Source organism: Miscanthus floridulus, chromosome 3, assembly GCF_019320115.1.
Source record: "Miscanthus floridulus cultivar M001 chromosome 3, ASM1932011v1, whole genome shotgun sequence".
Lineage (NCBI taxonomy): Eukaryota > Viridiplantae > Streptophyta > Magnoliopsida > Poales > Poaceae > Miscanthus > Miscanthus floridulus.
The window spans coordinates 48,483,314-48,501,699 of NC_089582.1; the positions used below are offsets into that span (position 1 = coordinate 48,483,314).

Here is an 18,386-nt window from a genome sequence, read left to right on the forward strand (position 1 = left end):
CCTTCATGATTTCTAGATTTGACCACTACATCATCGATGTAGATCTCTATAATCTTGCCGATCAGCTCGTGAAAAATATAATTCATAGCTCTTTGATAAGTTGCACCGGCATTCTTTAACCCAAATGTCATGACTATCCATTCAAACAAACCAATATGACCAGGACATCTGAAGGCTGTTTTTGAAATATCTTCCATTGCCATAAAAATTTGATTATAGCCAGCATTACCATCCATAAAACTAATGACTTCATAACCTGCTGCTGCATCTACTAGTAAATCGGCAACTAGCATTGGGTAACCATCCATGGGAGTGGCCTTATTAAGATTTCTAAAATCTATGCAAACCCTCATTTTTCCATTTTTCTTATATACCGGTACTATATTTGAAATCCACTCTGCATACTTGCATGGCCGAATGAAGTTTGCTTCTATTAATCTTTCAACCTCCTTCTTCACATCGGCCAATACCTCCTCTTTGTATATCTTCCATGGAGGTTGTTTGTAAGGACGAAATCTAGGTTTAATGGGTAATCGATGCTCAACAATGGAACGATCCAATCCAGGCATTTCCGTGTAATCCCAAGCAAAACAATCTTTAAACTCTTTCAACAGATCTATCAACTTTGATTTATATTCTGGGTCTAACTTTGCACTAATATACATCGGCCTTGGCTTAGAACCATCACCAACATCAATTTCTTCCAACTTATCAGCTGACATAAAACAACGTCCCAACTTTCCTTTGTTGCCATCGACAGGATTTCCCATTAAAAATTGCTATGAGAGCCGACTGCTTGGATCGGCTGTTGGCCCTCGCTGAAAACATTTACAGGACCTTCTTTCCACACTTTTCTAGAGAAACAATCGACACCTTCATATTCCCAGTAGGTAGATTCTGTGGCAGCAACACTTACCGAATCATCAGCATGTACAACTTCAACGTCATCTCCAATCCATTGAATGAGAATTTGATGCATGGTTGAAGGAATGCAGCAATTAGCATGGATCCAATCTCTGCCCAAGAGTAGACTATATGCCCCCTTGCCATCAATGACAAAAAAGGTAGTAATCAGAGTTTTCGACCCAATAGTCAGCTCGACATGGATAGCACCTCGGGTATCGGAAGGGTTGCCAGCAAAGTCCCTAAGCACCATGTCAGTTTTCAACAATTCTTCATTAGTCATCCCAAGCTTTCTGAAGGTAGTATAAGGCATGATATTGATAGCAGCCCCTCCATCAACAAACATCTTGGTTAAAGGCTTGCCATTGACATATCCCTTTAAATAGAGTGGTCTCAAGTGACGATTCTTGATTGGTTTGTCAAAAACAGCCTGCTGTGTTAATACAAGCTGAGCCATTAAATCCTGACATTCACTTTCATCAAAATCAGAGTACACCTCTTCTTGGAAATCTTGGCTTTTGGGAGCTATAAACTCTGATGGGAGGAAGAAAGCCATGCAAGCATCAGCCGAAGGACCACATCCATCAGGCTTCTTCTTAGGACGCCATATTTGCTTTGTTTCGGTAACTTCCTGTTCCAACTCCCTATTCCTCAACCGTTGAACTCTTCTTTTCTGACTTTTCCTCGGGCCTGGAGGACACCACTGTCCTTTTTGCCATACATATCTATAGGAATCAGCTTCTTCATCATGCACCCTATCATGAATCCAACCTTGACCTGCAAATCTTTTCCTTTGCTGATTCTCAAAATCATCTATTTTTAAGCGTCGATCATCTTCAGGAACCTTCGTTCCAAGTCTTTCATAGACGGGACGGCGGTTGACTCGAGATTGCCTATACTTGGAGTACTGAGCACTACACTCCGGACAATTATTTCTAGCAGGCAACCTCAAGCCTTCATTCCAACAATGCCTAAAGAATGAACAACCCCAATGAGATTGCTCTTGTTCTGTCATGTATTCTTCTTGCTCCCTTCGGTATACCTCTTCATCATACCTCCGGCATTCTTCCATAAACCATTGCTTCTTATAGTATTCCTTCTCTTGCTCTCTCTGCCACTTGTTTAGCAAAATATGTGATGTAACTCTGGGTTTGGAAGTTTGACCTTTCTCGGTTCAACTATTCTGAAACCGAACTCGTTGCTGCAGCTCCCTACTGGTGACTTGCCGATCTGGGTCAACAGCACCACTTTCCTTTGCTCTATCAGAAGTCAACACCTTCATCTTGCCTTTACCTTTGAAATCATTGGCAGAGACCATATTCACAGAGAAAGAAATCATATTTTGTGGAAAAGGCTGATCATCAATTCTCATCTTGCCATCAAACTTCAAATGTCCCTCTTGGATAGCCTTCTGGATTCGTATTCTGAACACTCGGCAATCATTGATAGAGTGAGAATTAGTGTTATGGAAGCCACAATACTTTTTATCTTTCACTCCTTCAGGACGTAGCATGGGATGTCCTTCTGGCAGCTTGATGCGTCCTTCCTTTATCAATAATGCAAAAAGCCTGTCTGCCTTAGTAACATCAAAATCATAGGTTCCCTTTTGTTGTTTCAACCAGCGTTGACTAACTTGAGTAGGCTCCTTTGCCCAATTCAACTCAGCTGCAGCTATCTCATCTTCATCAATACACTCAGTCGCTTCCTCTAGAAAACCTTGATACACCTCATTAGTGGCATTGTTCTTCTGAAAGCGATTATCTCTCCTGAATCCTTAGGCCTGATTACTCATAGCTGCTAAACGCTGTGCAAGTTGGCCAAGATCATCAAACTCCATACCGAACAACTTCTCCCTGATATTCGGCAACATTCCTGCTATAGCTATTCCAGGTAGTTGATCATCTGGTAAACTCAGAGAATAACACATATTCTTGGTCTCCCTAAATCTGCGAAGATATTCCAATGGTGTCTCAGTTGTTCTCATCCTCAGACTCATGAGATCGACCAATTTCTTAGTACCCGTGTAGAAATATGAATGAAACTTCTGCTCTAGCTCTGCCCACATACCAATGGAATGAGCTGGTAAAGATGTGAACCACGTGAAAGCTGGTCCTGTAAGAGACAAAGGAAAATATCGAATCCTCCAAGCCTCATCTGAAGCAGCTTCTCCAAGCTGCATTAAGTACCAACTGACGTGCTCTATGGTACTAGTATCATCTTGACCAGAAAACTTGGTCAAATCTGTTGGGGGCTTCACCCTTGGAGGTAACGCCACTCTGTTGTACCACTCTAGATAAGGAGACTTGTATGAATAGGATTGATTTTTTGGCTTCAAGCCGAACTGATTCTGCATCATATCAGCCATCCTGTGCATCAAAACATCAATGCCTGAATCCTGATTTCCTTGTACTTGCACTCCAGAAGGCAATCCTGAAACACTCCTATACCCTGGATTTGGCACAGCATTGATAGCATTGTAATCAGTAAATTCTTGATACCCATCTCCATACATATTCTTCTGCAATCTGTTTGATGCTGGAGAAACTCTATAAGCTGAAGGTGGCACTTCTCCTGTGGTACCAAATGTCACCTGGCCATAGGTGGGATGTGATTGCTTTTCAGTGTGAGTCAATCCATCTATATTTGAAGTCGATGCTACTTCTTTTCCAACAGGCTTCTCTTAATGCTTTGGAACATTGAAAAGTGTCGGTCCACTGAGTGGGCCCACATTTTCTTCAAAGTATTTATCAACCATTGGACCAAAAGTACTGATCATGATTGCCCGAAAGGTATTCAGAAAAGCTGTGTGATGGTTTGTCATGGTTTCTCCCATAGCTTTATAGACCAGGGCTGCCATCTTCTGAGCATCTTCCTCTTCAGTGTAATCAGTTTGATGTGGAAGAAGAACCCTTGGCATTGACTGCTTTTGAAACACTTTGTTGCTCTTGTTTTTGGAAAAAGACATCAAACACTTCCGTTGGTATTGCTCACATGCTTGTAGCACTAAATTCCTGTAATTATCTGGCAATTCTGCCATGCTCACATCCAAAACATGATCATTGTTGATCTCAGACGCCATCTTGAACTAACAGATGGTCCCACCGTGCATGCCAAAAAGTGTGTTGACACAAAATGTGACACACTGTGCCTCACACACAGCAAGCCGGAAAGCGTGGCTTCAATCGGGTCCCCGGGTGCTTCGTGATCCGAAAACGTGCCAGTCAGTTTGACCTGAAAAAACTAACAAGGGATAAAACAGTTAAATGCCAAACTAGAACATGTCGGGTGAGACCAGATAGTTCCATATATACGGCCCTGAAGCCATTTACAACGACATACAGCTATACGAAGCTGTCTGCCAACAAGTTTATAAACCATTCAACTAATCGTGAGATGAACACACGTAAAGATCCGATTGCCAAATGCATGTGCATGGGAAGACATGTTTGAACAAGTGAAATTAATTATGAGTTAATGCATAACCAAGCTCAGCAGTCCAGCCGAGTTGGGGTCCATGAAGAAGGAATGTGCAAATAAACACGATTAAACTAATCTAAAACCTGCGTCTGCCGCACGACACCTAGTTTCGTTAAAGCTTAAACGTGATTAACATGCATGAACCCACGACATGTAACAATCTAGATTAAAATAATTCAGCCATTATGAGCATGTTATCTATTTGCAAAGGTAATATGAAAAGCAATGATCATTGAAGCGCGAATAAAACCATAAGAGAGGGCCGAACAATATCAATCTAGATTGGGCAGAAGTGTGTTACAAATATATAAAATATTTAAAACATGCAACACAGGATAACTTAATGAATCTATTTAGATTTTGCCGTATCTAATAGAGCCGATAACTGTCTTGCTTTCACTAAGCATATTGAGCAAACGCCTGCCGCACGGTATCTACTCATAAACAAAGCATAAGCAAAGACTTCTTGATTGTCAAGCAAAGATCCGCCGCACGACCATTGAAAACAAACAAGACTACTTGCATCACATCTAAATCCACCGCATGATACTAAACATGATAACAAGGTTGTCGGAACTTACGGAGGTCGACGGATCGATGACTCCTCTCGAAGAACTCAACGACACGACAAAAGGACTCGAAAGTTGGCACGGGGCCGGTTGTATTGATTTGGTTGTGAACCCCTATTACAATGGTCGAGGGTCAATATTTATACCCTAGACAAAACCCGAGTCCTAAAAGACTACGATCTACAAAGGAATTCTTAAATAAACTTGGAAACTATGATTCCTTGCCCTAAACTCTCAGAGTCCTTTATTATTACAACTTTCATCTTTTCGATCGGCTTTGCCTGCCATCTTCTGCCTTCCCGAATGGAGTCACCACCTTCTGAAGTAACTGATTGCACAAGCATTTAGCCGACCGCTCGTTTTGTTTGCCGAATATCCTTCTTCCCGCATGCGGGTCCACCTGTCATCCTCCATAGTCGACCAAAATCCAGTGTTAACAGGATTGTAGTTCAATTTGTCAGAGCACCGCACTGTCAAGGTGAAAACTACGGGTTCGAGTCTCATCAGTCTGTAAGCATGAATATTCATATGTACTTGAAAGAAAAAAACTAGAAACAACCAAATAGTTATAAACCTATAAAATTAGTAAATTACACGGTAACTAGTTCAAGATCTTATCTAGGAGGATAGAACGTCTACTTTTGCTCCTCATCAATATACATGCCTAATACAAACATAACAATATTGTCTAAAGGTACATACCAAAAATAAATTTTACCCTCTACAGCTTTCTTCGGCATGACATTTGCATCAAGGTCCATCAAGAAATGTTGAATCCTAAGCTTGCTATTTGGTCCTCCCACTACATATTACTTTCTTCAATCCCTAACGCTTCCTCTAGCCACTTCGGTTACCACAACACTAGCTGCCAACATACTTAGTATGCATCATCTGTCTCCTTGCTTACCTATATGTGGCCACCACCCTCAGCCTACTCCGTGTACACTAATAATTGTCTTTACCTACTTTTTGGTTTCAAATTGAGGAAAAATGGGGACATTTGTGGTTATTTGCATTTTACTACCTACTTTGCTTTACTTTAATACATCACCCCAACTACAACTTAGAAACTAGAAAAAGGAAGCAATGTTCTGTCTCACTCACTTGCTTGCTCCCCTTTCCCCACTCCCTCGTGCCCCTGCCCCACTCCGCCCACCCCTGCCGCCACCTTGATCTCGATCTCAAATCCAAGACCTTCTTTTCCAATCCCCATCGATGGTACCAAATCGTCTCACTCACGAATCACTTGCCATCTCAAGCTATAAGGATCGATCTTCGAAGATGTTTGTAGTGATAGGACGGCGATGGTGGGGAAGATACGCAACAGGAGCAGCGACCTCGATCCACAACAACATGGCATCAATTTGAAGAGATGGTAGCTTCCTTCTGTGAGGTGGACTCATCCCCTTCTTCATTCGAGCAAAATTTTGTGAGGTATTGAAAAATTCTATTTCCTTTGCTTTCCTCAACATATTAGTTTGGTGTAGATGACTTTATCCCTCTTTCATGCTTCAGTTTGATGAAGACTATGTATGGTCTTAGACTATTACAATATAGATATTTCATTAAACCATGAAATGAAGAGTGAATAAGATAAAGTATGATTCATTCTCAGCACAATCAGTAATCATATCAAATCTTCCTAGGGATGAACAAAGGCATATGCAGGTAAATTCTATAAGAGAAAAATCATGTCATTTAATCTTAAGATATTGGTACTCAACTTCTACCATGTTATGCTTTTTTGTGTCAAATGTAAGAGAGATCTTACTCATATTCTGAGGCTTTGTATTCCTCCAAAGAAATTCATTAATTTGGTTTCGCTGGAATCGCAACATTTATAAAATAGAGATTGCCTTGTATTTTACCAAAATAAATTTTACCCTTTACAGATTTCTTCGGCATAACATTTGCATCAAGGTCCATCGACAAATGTTGAATCCTAATCTTGCAATTTGGTCCTCCCACTTCATATCACTTTCTTCAATCCTTAACGCTTCCTCTAGCCATTTCGGTGACCACAACGCTAGCTGCCAACATACTTAGTATGTATTGTCTATCTCCTTGCTTACCTATATGTAGCCACCATCCTCAGCCTACTCCGTATATCCTAATAATTGTCTTTACCTACTTCTATTTCAAAATAAGGAAAATGGGGACATTTGTGGTTATTTGCATTTTGCTACCTACTTTCTTTACTTTAAGACATCACCCCAACTACAACTTAGAAACAAGAAAAAGGAAGCAATGTTCTATCTCACTCACTTGCCTGCTCCCCCTACCCCCCTCCCTTGCGCCCCTGCCGCCGCCTTGATCTCGATCTCAAATCAAAAACCTTCTTTTCCAATCCCCACTAGTGGAACCAAATTGTCTCACTCCCAAATCACTTTCCATCTCAAGCTATAAGAATCGATCTTCGAAGATTTTAGTAGTGATAGGGCGGCAATGGTGGGAAAGATACACAACAGGAGCAACGACCTCGATCCACAACAACATGGCATCAATTTGAAGAGATGGTAGCTTCCTTCTGTGATGTGGACTCATCCCCTTCTTCATTTGAGCAAAATTTTGTGAGGTATTGAAAAATTCTATTTCCTTTGCCTTCCCCAGCATATTGGTTTGGTGCAGATGGCTTTATTCTTGTTTCATGCTTCAGTTTGATGAAGACTGTGTATGGTCTTAGACTATTAAACCATGAAATCAAGAGTCCATAAGATAAAGTAAGATTTATTCTCAGCACAGTGAATAATCATATCAAGTCTTCCTAGGGATGAACAAAGGGATAGGCAGGGAAGTACTATATATAAGAGAAAAATCATGTCATTTAATTTAATCTTAAGATATTGGTACTCAACTTCTACCATGTTATCCTTTTCCTGTGTCAAATGTAAGAGAGATCTCACTCATATTCTGCGGCTTTGTTTTCCTCCAATGAAATTCATTAATTTGGTTTTGCTGGAACTGTTTTGGCATCCAATAATTTTGGTTTAGTCTGGTGATTTAGTCTTTGTGGTAGAGCCAGATACCCACATGACAAGTCACTCCTTCGGCACCCCTTGGATACCCACCCACCAATCCACCTTTTTCTCATCCCCATCCCTTTAATATGGAAATTTGATTTTTTTAATAAATAGATGAAAGAGCACAGGTGGGATACATAATGAATTTAGACTCATGTAGTTTCATAATAGAGTCAAGTCTACTAGCGCAATAACTTAGTTGTAAAAGCGAGTAGGGCATGCACAATAATCATCTTTGTCGTCTATTTTGACAGTACATCAGCAAAATCCTAGGTGCATGAGGCGTTTGTCTCTTGACTTAGACATCATGTCTTAAAGATATGTGGGTTATATAATGATAACTACAGACAAACCTAATAATATAGAACACATATTGTGAAGTTTATATATCTTAGTTAAAACTTCTCTGTGTGCTTAGGTATAGGTCGAGAGACAACCAAGAGACTACAGAGTTGTAATGGTCTTAGCCTAAAATAGCCATTATAGACTAATACTTATATGGTTTGTTTTTCATAGAAATGATGACAAATACACCCCCCTCTCTGCAATTGCATTATATTATTTATATAAAAGGGCTTAAATTTATGAACAATTAGACTTAAATGATCTGCTAGTGTTGACTTTGCACAAATCTAACTTACCAAGCCTTGGAGAATAGTTGAAAGAATTTTCAAACACTTTGTACAGTCCCCCCTCCCCTCAACACCGCCCCCCCCCCCCCCCCCCCCCCACCACCACCAAAAAAAATATCAATCTAAATTTGTTGGAGTCAAATAAGTTAATTTTTGATATATTCATATTTTTTGCCCTAAACTATGGGAGGATCCCCACAGCATTTTCATAGAATCAGAGTTGATTCACAAGCTTTTTAATGCAGTTGAACATTTGAAAATAACATGAGTTGATGCACAGCTTTATCAAAAAGTTGAGTATGTTTGTATATGTACATATTTATTGCAATAAATAATTAGTGGTTAAATATGCTTTAATTTGAAGGCAGTGCTAGTGTCTAAAACAATACTTTTTGTGACATGAGAATTACTATATCTAACTTGATGACTATAAACAAAATTGTAGGAGAAATACTACAAAAGTTCAAAACAACCACTTGAGATGACCTAAACAACTCGTCACCCTATATACAACAACATCATGCTCAATTAGTTCATCCTTACACGACACAACAGGACAGCATAAAAGCTCCTACTAGTAGGAACAAAAAAAAAACATTGGCACATAATGAGCCAATAAAGCTAAACATTAGTTTAGATCTGGGCAAGTATAGCCGTATATCAACCTTGAAAATCATTAATCAGTTGAAAATATTTATGCCGTCCACAGAAATATGAATGTAGGCCAGTGATTAGTCACCAGATGGGTGAAAACTGAATAACCTCATACAATTCCTATTCCACAGTTCAACCACCCACATGTTAATGCTGAACTGAAACCAAAGATCACAGGAGAGTGGCAAAAGCAATGGAGCACAAATCGCTAATGTCATAGGTCAACCAACCTAGAAATGAATTCAAAATACTTGAAGTTAAACATCCCCAGGTACTTGAGGAAAAAAAGATTCAATGAATAGGAAATTAGGAACGAGGCATTTTCAGAATTTACTGAAGGGAAACCTCCAACATATCAATAGCACCGTGTGTTCTCACATCACACAACATTATTAACCATGCTCCCAGATAACATTACATAAGACAACACTGTTGATCTCACATCGTCATACAACAGCGGATAACATTATTAACCATGCTAGGTAAGGTTCCATAAGGGTTATTATAAGGAGAAAGTAGGCCCAGGAGCCAGGACAGTCTAATAAGAAGCTGGATGGTGGCTTTATTCCAAGTTTTTCGACTTGCATGAGATATAAGGCACCAACATCCAGGCATGTGACACTAGCAGCTTAGTTCCGGACTTTCTTCCGCTTTGGAACAAACTGCCGAGCCCATAGATGCTTCCCTCGTATCACGAACTTGACCCTTGGGTTCCCACGAAGGATGTGGAGGATTGTCTCCTGTGTGAAAAAACAGATGTGTGCATAGAGTGGTGGCCTAGGTTCAACTGGCTCCTCCACGCTTATGACTTCAACACCTCCAAAGTTCCTGTGAAATTAAAGAAATACAATAATAAAAAATAAGGAGCCAACAGCCATGTATCTCAAAAACTAAAAAGTTCCTTTACTTTTAGTGGCCGGGGAAATGATTAGCTGTTTACATTATATATCTTAAGTTCAGCATTGCATTGTACAATCATAAACTGTGCATAGAAATTGATGCATTTAGCACATAACAAAAATTTTAGGTGAGAGTGCAGTTAAAAAAAATTAGGGCTGTCAGTCTGATGCTGTGTGTAAACTAGATGCAGAGCTCATCTGCATCACATCTTGTATCGTTTGAAAAGCTATCACCGGTAAAACGTAACACATGTTTATCACCTACAAGTTTCATACTTGAGGAACAATGAGGTTTCTCATATAAATGGTTGTTCTGGCAGTTCCATCTTTTAAATGCATGCTACGAAGAAAGTAGAAAAGTACCGATTACTGATAAAACTTGTCCACTGATTATATTATTATAGAATGTCAAATAAGACCTCAAAGTTATAACTTTGTCCTTCTGCCATGACTCGACACAGAATTATATTAACTGTATAAATCTTGTGATCAGGTACACAAACTAAACAGCTGCATCATTTTTGTCCAGTCAGTGATCCGCCAATCAATCCCTAGTAAACTACATAACTTGTGATATATGATGAATATGTGCTTCACCTTATAACATTCTATAGCATAAATACCTATGCAGTCGATCTATGCATTGTTGTACACCTAACAAGTTGGTTAATAATATTTCTGGAAAGAAGGGGCTAAAAGTATCCCTGTGGACCTGTGGTACAACATGCATTGGCGCCTGCGGCTTTACCTATGCGTTATGTAACAATGTTTATGACACCTGAATGAATCAGTTTTAAAATTCAAATTCTATTAATCAATCCAACATCTCAGCAAATATTTCGTTATCAACTGCAACATTTTTTAAGTCAGCAGCCTAAAATCCACCATTATTTACATATCTGTAAGTAATTGCCTGACAAGAATAGACTTTACCCCTCAAAGAATTCATATAGTTCATCTGCAGTAAATGGGTAACCATTGGAGAAAGTCACAAAGAGAGTTCTCTCATCACGTGCTATAGCGGGCTGTTGCTGCACCTGGATCTGTAGCAAAATATGTGAAAGCAAGGTATTAGGTCTTGTAATCAGCAAGATAATTGAATAAATAATGTGCAGACGACCAGGACAGTGAAACACAGCAAAACTCTTACTGGAACAGCTTCTGGATCATCCCTTAAGTTCAGGCTATCAAAAAGGGTCGCCAAAGGGTATGTTGATAGGCACTGATCGATTGGATTTTCTATATCTCTGAGGATCTGGTTTTTTGGGGATGGCATGCTTCTAGAACTTGATGAGCCTTCTTCATGAATCGAAGTACCAGTAAAGGAAGCCCTGATCTTAGACAAAAGATCCTTCTGAAGGAATGTTTAAGGAAAGGAAAAAAAATTAAAAAACATCTTTCAACACCTCTCAGATTTACAGCTCTAAGTACACTCTTACCGTGCTCATCATGGGAGCTTTACCCTTCATGTTCTGTTGCTGAACTTGTTGATGATTGGTACGGTAGATACGTTCCTTTGCCTCTGCTATTTCTAGAATATCTTCTAAAGCCTTGTAGCAGAAATTGTTGAGGTAGAAAACGATACCTTCCATAGCTTCTTTCTGGAAATAGCCTTCTTGCTCAGATCTATGATTTAAGTGACACTTACGACGTAGAGCTTCAATAAACATTTTTCCAGCAAAGGCAATTCCCCGGAGATGATAGTTGTCAAACGACTCTATGCTTGCAAGGAAATCAGGATGACCATTCCCTTCAAGCCACAACCAAAAGGAAATGATCTCCATGGAAAGGGAACACTCCATCTGAAGGGAAAAGACCATCCGGGAGAACAACTGGCGCACAATCATATGGATAGAACTAGTAGCATTGAGTAGATCGGGCGGCGCCTTGGAAGCCATGAAAGCCAGTGAACAAAGTGAGGAAAGAGGAATTTCGAGTTTTGAAACGAAGGGGGGGGGGGGGGGGGGGGGCGGCTGGGTTGAGTGAAGAAGAAAATGAGGTCTCGACTAGGCTTATCAGTTAAGTATATGCATAAATGTTCACAATGGGTTGTTTCCAATCCCTGTACACGTTAGCTAGATGGCCCACAATGCATAGACTGGAGGATACGCAGAGGTGACAAAATAAGCATACGAAGCAAAAGCTGTACTCATTAAAGGTAGTCACATTTTGAGCACATACCTGCCAAATAACTGATGAAAATTTGCATTTAACCACCTTTGATAAGTTGGAACTTCAGAAGAATACATCGTTTTTCTCTGTGGCGTCTACAGCAGGTTGTAAAAATAAATGCTGCAAATCCAAGTCTACTGAAATGCCCTTTGAATAAATAAGGAAATTATACATGGTAGAATTGCAAATGTTCACAAAAAGACAAAGTTGGTAAACTTTAATGTTCCTCTAGTCTAGAAGAAGGAAATGGGTTCAGCAAGACTGGTTCTGAAGAAAAAGGATTTGAACGGTACACATAAGATTTAGTACTAATCATTTGAGCTAACTCATAATGTAGAATTATATGCATTTTTAAAAATATTTTCTTTAGATGGATTCCAAAATTTGAAGTAAAAGATTGAGTAAATATGTTTTTGAAGTACAAGTATATATCTACTTCCTCCATCTCAAAATATCGAGTGTATTAGGATAGTCAAGCTTGGTACCTTTTGAGCAAAACAATTAATTGAACTATGTGCATCTTTGGTACAAAAGATGCATCACTGAATTTGCATTTCACATACTTTAACTAATATATTTGTTTTGTAGAAATTGGTAATGTATTATAAGAGAAATTGGTAGTCGAAGTATATATTCAAAGACTTCATCAAATCCTAATTAAATATGCTCTATATTTTTGCACGGAGGAAATACTAGCAAACACAATTTTAGGGATATATTCCACAAAGTGGTTGCTTTATATTTATACGATTTATAAAGCACCACTTGTTCATCCTAATGACCTTCTGTTATAAAATATTGGTCATTTTGGTTTATCCGAAATCAAACTTCACTAACTTTGCTTAAGTTTATAGAAAATTATATTAACATTTACGATATCAAGTGACTGCGGTATCAAGACCTATATTATGGTAGGTTTAGTAAAACTAATTTGACATTATAGATGTTGGTGTATTTTTATATGAACTTGAGCAAAGTTAAAGAAGTTTGACTTACGATAAAACTAATACGACCTAAATTTTGAAAGGTAAGGACATATTGTTTATATGTTGGGAATGCACATCAACAATACTCACACTTGTTAAGTAACACAGTGTTGTAAAATGGATTAATATGCTGATACAAATATGGAGCATTCATGTTTTTGGTACCAACCACCAATACAAGCTAGCAAAAGTCATACAACTTTGGATCAAAGAGTGAAGAGAGGTAATACAACTCAGCCCACAAGTGCCTAATTAAGCTACACAAGAGGTCAGGTAGTTTCATTAGACTTAAAAACCATTCGCTTCACACAAAAAGGATTGTAGTTTGTTCATCTATTGCACCTGTGTGAGCTATAAGATTATTCTCATGTAGTTCGCTTGTATGGAAGCAATGTGGCTCTCCAAAAGTTGTTGACATAATGTTATGTAAAATGAACATGTGTTGGGAAAGGAATAATGAAACATGGTGAGGCAGGGATATAGTCGCAGCTAAGTTTTTGACACACTTGGGAAGATATTTGTATCCGAAGTGGCAATTACTTCCAAATTTTGATAATATATGTACGGAGTTGGAGCCGTTTTCGCGTACGGACAGGGATTTGCCAAAAGTACGTGGCTTAATTTGTCCGGAGGGCTCCAGCTACGGAGCGAGCGCGGATGAGCCGTGCCAAATGCTCCCTTAGCCCATCAACCCATTTTGAGAACCTGACATGTTGAATTCTGGCCCGTTAACTTTGACATAGAAGACTGCTTATTCATGTAGCATGGTTGAACGAAAAACCCGCCTTCCACTAATAAGGGTCACTTTGGAATGCAGGAAACTTAGAGGAGTTTTATAAAAATAAGTTCATTTTCATATGAGAGATGTAGGAAATAGGGGAAAAAAACTTCCACACTCCAAAGGGGCTTAAAAAGATATACTCCCTAACCACAGCAGTACTCTTTGTTTTATTAAAAAATCCTTAAGAATTATCTGAATTATTCATGGCATACACGGCCTGGTGCTGAGAGTTGATTCTTTGTCGTGTTTGCCATTTGTACAGCAGGGTGGAGGTCAAGGCGGAAAGACCGGGTCCTGCGGAAACTGCCGATGTCGTTGCCTGCTGAATAGTGAATAGGTGGGTGGCAGGCATGCAACGCAATGGTAGTAACTCTATTCCTGGCTGGTTTCCAGTAAGACCAGACGTTTCCACCCCAGGCTATTATCGTGTGGCGTCCATTGCGTCATCTCTCGTCGTTGCATCTCCAAGCAGGCCCAGATCTCGATCGGTCCTCTCGCAGAAACGAGGAAAAAACAATGTCTTCTTCTCGCTGGGTTAGGCCGGAGGTATGAATTGATTACAGCATCAGGTTCAAATAAATTAACCCCTAGTATGTATGGTCTTCCGTATCCAATATGATTATTTTATGTGTCTGTAAATGATTACCAAAGATTATGGTTCATCCTCTTTTTTTGTGATTGATTAAACTAATTAGGAGTAAAATTCATTTATGTTTTGTGCAATCTGCCGCGTTGGAAACTCTCACAACGGTTCTCTTTCCATCTATCTATATATCTATATGTATATCTATCTATATAATATATTATATCTCCATATCTATCTATCTGTATCTATCTATCTATATGCATTTCTAGATTCATTAAAAGAAAAGAATAACTATTATTATTTTTAATAAAAAATCCCTAACACACATATCCATGCAGGTGTACCCGCTGTTCGCGACGACAGGGGTGGCGGTGGGGATCTGCGTGATGCAGCTGGTGCGCAACATCACCACCAACCCGGAGGTGCGGGTGACCAAGGAGAACCGGGCGGCCGGGGTGCTGGACAACCACGACGAAGGGCGGCGCTACTCGCAGCACGGCGTGCGCAGGTTCTGGCTCTCCAAGCGCCGCGACTACATGCAGGCCATGGACAACGTGCCCACAGACCCATCGTCAACGCCAACCACCAAGTAGATAATATATGCATCCCCAAGATATATCAGCACAACTGCAATGCATTATATTATTGCAGCATCATATATCCCTATATGCGTTGATCAATATAATTCAAATAAGTGTTACTATGTTACATCCAGTCATTGTACGTGTTCGCATGCATTTTGACTGTAAGCTTAATGTTCATACTCTCTCTCTATATAAATCGGATCTCACCCCGCTATACATGTTCAGTAGTCAAACTGTTCGTTTCCTATAACGTGTTTCTATTTTTGCAGCCTGTTTTTCTCCTTGTGGTTTCATTTTAATTTTGGGATGTTCAATAGAAGAATGATATACATTTGGGCAAACCACATTCATTCCGTGATGGAAATACTGCTCTCCCTCCATTCCAAGCTATAAGTTGTTTTGGCATTTTCTAGATACACAGAGCCTATGTATCTAGACATAATGTATATCTAGATGCATAGCAAAAACTATATACCTAGAAAAGACAAAAGCACTTATAATAATTTAGAACCGAGGGAGTGGGAATTACAATAGATGTTGACACATCAAAGTGAATAGAGCAAGGGAGGGAGACGGATCGGATATGGTCACAAGAACATAGCAGCGTGTGGTAGAGGTGCGAGAGATCAAAGATATGGGGGAGCTTATGTCCAAGGCTACGAAGGAGTACATGTCTTTGATTTACTAGTGACTCTTCTTACACATGATTTCTACCATGGTGGTTTTTATTATTGACGGGTTCTACACGCATGCCTTTTGTTTTTTGGTCCCTTCTCATCATTTCCCCATCCTCTCTCTCCACTCTTGTAAAATAAAGGCCAGAGGAGGGAGGAGGGGAAAACCGGTGACGGTAATGAGGGTTGCACACTTGTGCCTGATAGGGGTGAGGGAGTATGAGTGGAGGCGTATGGGAGAGAAATATGTACTGGGCTTGGACCAAAACACAGCTAGCCTAGTAACCTAATGTAGCCCCCGTTCACAATTGCATGTCTAGTTGTCCAACATTTCGCTAATGGGACAATTAACCATACAATTAGATGACCAGGTTTTTAGACGCTCTAATCGAGTTGGAGTGCCTAATCGAGCCCTGGAGATTGATTAGGATGACTGATCAAATGACTTTGATAACACCACACTAGGTAAATATACCATATGCACATCTAGTTAGTATGGTTTAGTTTCATCTCGTGAAAAGTTGAATAGGGCTCTAGATTAGTTTTTAAGTGATCCGATTCATCCCTCCCCTCTTGGGCCACTCATTCTTTACAATTGTATCCAAGAACGTCCGAGTGGAAAATGGTGTCCATTGGTGCCTTGTGTACCACACTCCTAGCCTTCCATGTCACTGTCTCTCCTTTTTTATTAAAATATTTTTAATCTACTTCGAAATAGTCCTTGTATACTTTTAAAATGCTTCCACGATTTGTTTCGTGAAAAGACTTCGTGAATGCATTTTCTAAAAAGTTTTTAAATTTTCCAAAGAATGATTCCTGGAGAAAAGTCTTGATGCACTACTAGAAATATCCACTTCTATGATGAAAATCTTAATGACGAATCTGAAACTGTCATAGAATATCACTTTTTATAACGAATATTTATGTCGTCATAGATTAGTGGTGACGATCCTCCAATCCTCCCTATTTATGATGAAATCAGGCATCGTCACACGAAAACGTCATAGAACAGTACGGGGTTTGTCACCAAAAACCCTCGCGCGACTGTTCCTGCTCATCTATGATGATCCTCTTGAGAACTATGACGACTAGGGCTTCGTCGTTGAACTAATTACACATCTGTGACAAAGTTTTCAATCTGTAACGAACAACACTTCGTCATAAATCTCCACACGGTCCTTTCTTCATCCGACGTGTACCTGTGGGACCTATAGTTACTCATCCGTGACGCTTGTAATTCGTCACAAAGTATTCGCTTGGTCCTTTGTCCATAACACATATACCTGTGGAACCCTTCTCCATTCGACCAGTGGGACCCGACTGCTCACGTGTCATGTGTACCTTTGGGACCTTTCTCCATCTCCATCCGACCTGTGGGACCCGACGGCTTGCGTATCACGTGTACCTATGGGACCATCCGACCTGTGGGACCTGATGGCTCACGTGTCACGTGTACCTGTGGGACCTTTCTCCATCTCCATCCGACCTATGGGACCCGACGGCTTGCATGTCACTTGTACCTTTTGTGCCGCCGGGGTCTAATAAATTAAAAAAAACCCTCAATGCCTGGGAGTCGAACTCGGGACCCGGAGGAAGAAATGCACGGTCTTTACCATTGCGCTAGATGCCTGGTTGTGTTGACATGTGTTTGGAGTCATTATAGTATTATATTATCTATGTGGATGCCATACAGGTTGACCTATATTGGATATTTCCCCTTCAAGTGGAAATAAATCTATGCTCATTAGACTAGCGGCGGTGGCGACGGAGGTTCCTTGGTGTGCTGTGGTGGCTTCGGCATCCTTTTGGAGGCTAGGTGGAGAGGCTTGCCGGTGGAGCGTGGTAGCATTGTCATCCATATCCGTTGTGTGCCACGACAGAGGCGACATATCCGATACGCATGTCTCCTTTCTCGCCTTTTCCTATTCGCTTCACTGTTTTGGTCCTTACTTGAACATGAGGTATACAAGAAATATTCTAGCATTGGAGATCTGGTCAGGCAATGATATGATGATGAAAAGAACTAGGAGGTGGCACTAGTTGGTTTTCTACTGATGTCTTGGTTTTCTTCATATGTTCAATTTTGTTCCTGTAAATGTCTATGTGCAACTAGGCCTGTTAATTGTCAAGTGCTTGCTTGATTATACCTATTTGTCTAGGCAAACAAACAGGGCCATTGCTTCTGCCTTCAAAACTATTGTAATTATTGTCCTCTTAATCTTTGTCTATCTCCTATGGAAGAAGCTCTGAGATCATGTACTGATTGTAAGTGTGATGGTTAGACTTGATTTAGCTAAAATAGTAATGGTTACAGCTCCATTAACTTCTACTCTAGTACCATGAAAATTGTTAATGGTTGTTAAAGTTGCACTTTGGTATGAGTTGTGGACCTCACCGATGGATCTTTGTTGGATTATTTTCCTCTTTAGTGATCTCATTACTGAGCAAG

At 40.0% G+C, this 18,386-nt stretch overlaps 2 protein-coding genes across 2 annotated transcripts; one reads left to right on the forward strand and one right to left on the reverse strand.

Moving 5' to 3' along the window:
• Positions 1-9,884: 9,884 nt before the first annotated feature.
• On the reverse strand, positions 9,885-12,052 carry LOC136545672 (uncharacterized). The gene is made up of 4 exons (XM_066537667.1): positions 11,594-12,052; positions 11,299-11,508; positions 11,088-11,197; positions 9,885-10,083 (listed from the first exon to the last, which is right to left on the reverse strand). The coding sequence occupies exons 1-4, from the start codon at positions 12,050-12,052 to the stop codon at positions 9,885-9,887; spliced, it is 978 nt and encodes a 325-aa protein (XP_066393764.1).
• Positions 12,053-14,480: 2,428 nt separating this feature from the next.
• LOC136545673 (uncharacterized) lies at positions 14,481-15,513 on the forward strand. The gene is made up of 2 exons (XM_066537668.1): positions 14,481-14,639; positions 15,018-15,513. Exons 1-2 carry the CDS (start codon positions 14,610-14,612, stop codon positions 15,270-15,272), a joined length of 285 nt encoding a protein of 94 aa, XP_066393765.1. The 5' UTR covers positions 14,481-14,609; the 3' UTR covers positions 15,273-15,513.
• Positions 15,514-18,386: the final 2,873 nt, after the last annotated feature.

Excerpts from the sequence above, each read along its gene's own strand:
- LOC136545673 (XM_066537668.1), top strand. The coding sequence starts at position 14,610 with ATGTCTTCTTCTCGCTGGGTTAGGCCGGAG. Across the intron at positions 14,640-15,017 it reads CTCGCTGGGTTAGGCCGGAG|GTGTACCCGCTGTTCGCGAC; the intron begins GTATGAATTGAT and ends ATATCCATGCAG.
- LOC136545672 (XM_066537667.1), bottom strand. The coding sequence starts at position 12,052 with ATGGCTTCCAAGGCGCCGCCCGATCTACTCAATGCTACTAGTTCTATC. Across the intron at positions 11,509-11,593 it reads AAGCTCCCATGATGAGCACG|AAGGATCTTTTGTCTAAGAT; the intron begins GTAAGAGTGTAC and ends ACATTCCTTCAG. Across the intron at positions 10,084-11,087 it reads CTATATGAATTCTTTGAGGG|GAACTTTGGAGGTGTTGAAG; the intron begins GTAAAGTCTATT and ends TTAATTTCACAG.